The sequence below is a fragment of the Cetorhinus maximus genome, chromosome 3 (genome assembly GCF_964194155.1).
Source record: "Cetorhinus maximus chromosome 3, sCetMax3.hap1.1, whole genome shotgun sequence".
NCBI lineage: Eukaryota > Metazoa > Chordata > Chondrichthyes > Lamniformes > Cetorhinidae > Cetorhinus > Cetorhinus maximus.
The window spans coordinates 170,157,496-170,163,495 of record NC_135881.1 but is presented as its reverse complement, the minus strand read 5'-3'; the positions used below and the strand labels follow the sequence as shown (position 1 = coordinate 170,163,495).

At 42.1% G+C, this 6,000-nt stretch overlaps 1 protein-coding gene across 2 annotated transcripts in view; it reads left to right on the top strand.

The window, feature by feature from the left end:
* Positions 1–612: 612 nt before the first annotated feature.
* LOC144679030 (putative thiopurine S-methyltransferase) overlaps positions 613–6,000 on the top strand; it is a 43,919-nt gene continuing 38,531 nt past the window's right edge. The window contains exons 1-2 of one of the 2 annotated variants that reach the window (XM_078539271.1): positions 613–1,003; positions 3,385–3,639. In XM_078539271.1, coding sequence (XP_078395397.1) covers positions 3,608–3,639 — 32 coding nt within the window. In that variant the 5' untranslated portion in view covers positions 613–1,003; positions 3,385–3,607. The remainder of the gene's footprint in view (positions 1,004–3,384; positions 3,640–6,000) is intronic. The other variant, XM_078539273.1, reaches the window with a different exon arrangement.

Genomic DNA, 6,000 nt, shown 5'->3' with positions numbered 1-6,000 from the left:
TCCACCACTCTCTGGGGAAGAGAATTCCGAAGAGACACAACCCTATGAGAGAAAAAAAATTCTCCTCATCTACATCTTAAATGGGAGACCACCTATTTTTAAACTGTGTAGCCCAGTTCTAGTCCCTCCCACAAGGGGAAACATCCTTTCAGCCTCCATCCTGTCAAGTCCCCTCAGGATCTTATATGTTTCAATAAGGTCACCTTTCATTCTGTACCCACTGAGGTACAGGCCCAGCCTATCCAACCTTTCCTCATGAGATAACCACCCCCAATCCCGGGTATCAGTCCAGTTAATCATCTCTGAACTGCTTCTAAAGCATTTATAACCATCCTTAAATAAGGGGACCAAAACTGTACCAAGTACTCCAAATGTGGCCTCACCAATGTCCTATACAACTGTAGCAAAACATCCCTACTTTTATATTCCATTCCCTTTGGAATAAATGACAACATTCCATTTGCCTTCCTAATCACTTGCTGCATCTGCATGCTAACCTGTGATTCATGTATCAGGACACCCAGATCCCACTGCACCTCAGAGTTTTATAATCTCTCTCCATTTAAATAAAGGACATAAACAGCAGTGAGATAATGACCAGATATTCTGTTTCATTTATATTTACTGAGGGATAATCACTTAGAGAGCAACAATCACCAGCCGGAATACCAAGACTGGCTTTTGTTTTATGCCCTTTCCCAATCGAGGGTCTGGAAAACGAATTGTTGCATCCCCTCTAGCATATTTTTACTGCCCTCTGTTAACTGAGTGAAAAGCAAGATCGATTTCTGGGACCTTCATAGTTTAACCGAGATAGCAGGTTTATATTGCACTCCTCCGATCGAGGAGGTGCTGCAGAGCTTCAAAAATACTGGCTGTCGGAAACAGGAAGTGGACGACGTGAAGTATCATAAGCAATACAACATTGTTGAGCTCACACCGTGTAAACTTTCGACTTAGGGAGAGTTAAATGCAAGAAACTGACAGCTTTCCAGGAGTACAGGTACATGAATATTTCACAATAATTTATTTTAAAATATATTTTGTGGAAACTTGTGGTGTGATCAGCCATTCGCTGTATGCTGGAGAAAATGTCTTATTAATTTCCTGTAAAGAAATGACTTTAATTCTGCCAATTAGGTAATGATGACAAGTTACAGACCGCCAATAAAATCAGTCCCCTGTGCACTGCAGTGTGAAGCTGTGTCCTGCCCAAGCCTAAAATTTGAAGGTTTGCTAATTCTGACTTATGATTTTGCAGTTATTTAGTGAAGTTAACGGACGTGCGCTGGCCTAGGTCTTTTTTCCCAATCTTTTTCTGCCTTTTGCCGAGTTTCATGGTCGACACTGGTCTCCACGGGCGGGGGAAATGCAATCTTGACATTTGCTGCCTGCCTCCTTCGCGCTGGAGATACAGACCCCTGCTTGCCTCCTTCTCACATGGGGATGGGTATTAACGTTTCTTTTAAACGGTATAATGTGATCATTTCCCACCGTTTGTTTGGCTTCCTACCATTCTTTTGACCAATTCGCTTTACATATAAGACGAAGTGAGTCACCCATTGCGACAGGATCAAGGCACAGGAAACTACTGCAGATGGAAAACATAACTGCTTAATGTGGGTGGAGCTTTTTTTTGGCCAAATTGTGATAATCTGATGCTGCTCGTCGCTCCGGGACATGTTTTTAAAAAAAATTCTTGGCTTAACTTCCTCGACTATAAACTGAGAAAGATTGTGACCCTTCTCTTTCCAATGACTCAACTGCTCCAGAAGATGAGCTTAAGAATCATACAGCATAACTTTCCAGTTTACATAGAAACTAGAAGCAGGAGTAGGCCATTCGGCCCTTCGAGCCTGCTCCGCCATTCATTATGATCATGGCTGATCATCCAACTCAATAGCCTGCTCCCGCTTTCTCCCCATACCCTTTGATCCCTTTCTCCCCAAGAGCTATATCTAACTCCTTCTTGAAAACACACAATGTTTTGGTCTCAACTACTTTCTGTGGTAACGAATTCCACAGGCTCACCACTGTCTGAGTGAAGAAATTTCTCATCTCAGTCCTAAATGGTTTACCCCATATCCTCAGACTGTGACCCCTAGTTCTGGATTCCCCCACCATCAGGAACATCCTGCATCTACCCTGTCTAGTCCTGTTGGAATTTTATAGGTTTCTATAAGATCCACCCCCTCCCCCCCCCCCCCCCAATTCTTCTGAACTCCAGCGAATATAATCCTAATCGACTCAATCTCTCCTCATATGTCAGTCCCGCCATCCCAGGAATCAGTCGGGTAAACCTTCGTTGCACTCCCTCTATAGCAAGTACATCCTCAGATAAGGAGACCAAAACTGCACATAATATTCCAGGTATGGTGTCACCAAGGCCCTGTACAATTGCAGCAAGACATCCCTGTTCCTGTACTGGAATCCTCTGGCTATGAAGGCCAACATACCATTTGCCTTCTTTACCACCTGCTGCATCTGCATGCTTACCTTCAGCGACTGGTGTACAAGGACACCCAAGTCTCATTGCACATTCCCATATCTCAATTTATAGCCATTCAGATACTAATTTGCCTTCCTGTTTTTGCCACCAAAATGGATAACCTCATGTTTATCCACATTATACTGCATCTGCCATGCATTTGCCCACTCACTCGGCTTGTCCAAATCACACTGAAGTATCTCTGCATCCTCCTCACAGCTCACCCTCCTCACAGCTCACCCTCCCACCCAGCTTTGTGTCATCTGCAAATTTGGAGATATTACATTTAATTCCCTCATCTAAATCATTAATATATATTGTGAATAACTGGAGTCCCAGCACCGATCCCCGCGGTACCCCACTAGTCACTGCCTGCCATTCGGAAAAAGACCCTTTTATTCCTATTCTTTGTTTCCTGTCTGCCAACCAGTTTTCTATCCATCTCAATACACTACCACCAATCCCATGCGCTTTAATTTTACACGCCAATCTCTTATGTGGGATTTTGTTGAAAGCCTCCTGAAAGTCCAAATAAACCACATCGACTGGCTCCCCCTCGTTAACTCTACTAGTTACATCCTCGAAAAATTCCAGTAGATTTGTCAAGCATGATTTCCCTTTCATAAATCCATGCTGACTCGGTCCGATTCTGCCACTGTTTTCCACGTGCTCAGCTAATAAATCTTTTGTAATGGACTCTAGAATTTTCCCCACTACTGACATCAGGCTGGCTGGTCTATAAAGTTGATGTTAAACCTTACCTCAGAAAATCCCAACAATAGTTTAGTCCCACATCCAGCTTTTCCCAATAACCTAGCACATTAGCTCTCAGATACATGTCCAATTGCCTTTTGAAAGTTTCTATGGAATCTGATTCCACTGTCCCGGCGTTTCAGATTATCACAATCCTCTGCGTGAAATTATGGCCTGAATTTTGTGGTCAGTGGCAAAGGGGTGGAATTCACCGCTACCCGCACGAAGAAATCAGGACTCACCTGGTTTGTAGTCTGAAGCGGGATCTTGCTCCTCCTGCTGCAGCAGGGCTCCAGCAGCGAAGCTATTGACACCCAGCAGCGAGGTGCATTGCCGACGAAGTCAAGCACCCATTGACATCACGAAATGAAGACACGACCCTCGAGGTCAAGCAGCCAGTCAGTTGGATGGTTTATAATTTAAGGACTTTTGAACCTGTTAGAACTTTTAAATTTGGGATTATGATACTTGAAAAAATCATAAACTTAGCAAGCTTTCTATGAAAGCCACCCGACTGAGTGATAACCATACTTCAACTAAGTGTCAACGATTATTGGTCTATGTGACCAATACATTCCTGCCCATTGCTCATCCGGTTTGTTTTTAAGTCGCCATTCAAAAGAATGGTAGGAAGCCAAACAAATGATGGGAAATGAACACATTATACTGTTTAAAAGAAACATTAATACCCATTCCCATGTGAGGAGGAGGCAAGCAGGGGTCTGTATCCCCATCACGAAGCAGGCGGGCAGCAAATTCCAAGATTGCATTCCCCTCCCCCTGCCGAGACAGCAAAGTAAAGTATCGACCAGAAATGACTAAGAAAATGCCTAGTTACACTACCCTTGTTTGGGCCTGAATATAGATTTCATACTCTTTGAAAAGCTGGCTCAAAAACAAATTTCAGACGTCCTGATTGTAGTGTAAAGGGTTAATGTGAATATGTAGGTGAGACAGTTCACATCATCTTGAGGAATTGATGTAAGATCACGTGACTATCATGATCAGGTTCTCTAGCAGCCATGTGGTCAGGATGGAGTCTCATTCTAGATGTAGTTGTCCTTTATGTTTTGAATAAAGTTGATGTTAAACCCTACCTCAGAAGATCCCAACAATAGTCATTAACAACACCTGGAACACAAAAACATTTAGACTGGCAGTTTAGTGAATTATCTGCCCAGCCTTCTATTTATATTTACTGATGGAAACGCTTCCCCTATCAACTTCTGCCCAGGTCACCTTCAATGCATGCTTACCACATCATTTGAAGACTGAACACAGGTGATATTACACTTTCTCCTTCACTCATCATGCTCAATTTAAAAGGAATTGTATAGTGACATGTCTAATTCAGTTCTATTGCCATCATCCATATATTGTTTGCCAGATGCTTCAATATCTGTCACTCTCGTTCAATTTTGAATGATCTTAAAATTATGTAGCAATTCATAGCACAGTCCCAACCTTAGGGCCTTTCTAATGGTGGATATACTCCTGAGCAGGTTCTGTGCCTGTCAGTATCAGCCCTTAAAAAGTGAAAATGAGCATAACCTCTGGGCAATCAGCCCAAATTGCCATATTCAGGTCCCAGCATAAGCAAACACTCCTCTGTTGAAATGTACCACATCTTATGAACGTCTCAACATTTGATGCTACTAGGGCTATAATATCTGGATCAATTTCTTATTTTCCCTTTTGGTTTTTTTAACATTTTGAATCTATGACCTCTGTTTATTGACCCACTTACCAGAGGAAGCAGTTTCTCTTTGCTTCAAAGCTTCTCATAATTTTGAATACTCCTTGGTCTCCATTTAAGCTTTTCTGCTCTTAAGACCGTGTTGACCAATACGCTGACCACATTTGGCAAAATTACACTTAATTTTTAGAACCACACGACACAGCTGTGTTAAACTTGCAATGGTGGTTATGAGTATAGGTGTCACTCACTAGACCGCTATTTGTCGTCTGTCCCTAACTGAGCAAAGAAGAAACACTCACATTGCTGTTAGACAAGAGTCACACGTTAGTCAGACTGCAACCATGTTTTTCAGAATACAGTTCAGTTGTTGGTTTTCTAGTGACTTGGAAGTTGAAGGGCCACTTGCTCAATGAAACAAGAAAAATAGTCCACTGTTACCTGCACTGTTCCTGTCTCAGTGCCTCTGAATGGCAATACATTTAGATATGCGGAACTGCTCTGTGGAAGCAGGACCAACCTTCAGAAGTACAGCAGTCCAATTGCTCTTGAAATGTTCTTGGGGAATCTAGTGTTACAGGGGATGTGCGGATGTTAACTGAACAACTTGGTTTTATTTAGCTGGTAGTTGGCAGCGGGGGTGAGGTGGGGGGTGGTGGCAGAAGTCCAGCTACTCCTGTTATGCTCAGACACATTCAGTTTGGACTTGTGCAGTGAACAAGTGCCATTATAATGCTCAGTCTTGCTGAGTATTTCCAGTTTTTTCCGTTTATATTAATTCTTCTTTTGATTTTTGTAATCATGGAAAAGCTGTCACTTTTACTCACTTATATCTTCCACTATGTTGCAATAATGTAAATTCCTTGAACGTTTAAGCAAACATTAAGGTAGCAACTCATGACTGAGTGCAACTCAAGACAGAGTGTGAGCTTGACAATTTGATAAGTGAGGGAATTTTAAGGGTTAATTCTAAGGGTCAATATCTTACTAAAATCTCATCTATTTCTAAAATCTTTGTATTTAGCATTTAACTACATTTTACTGTTAAAGTTAAGTTTCTTTC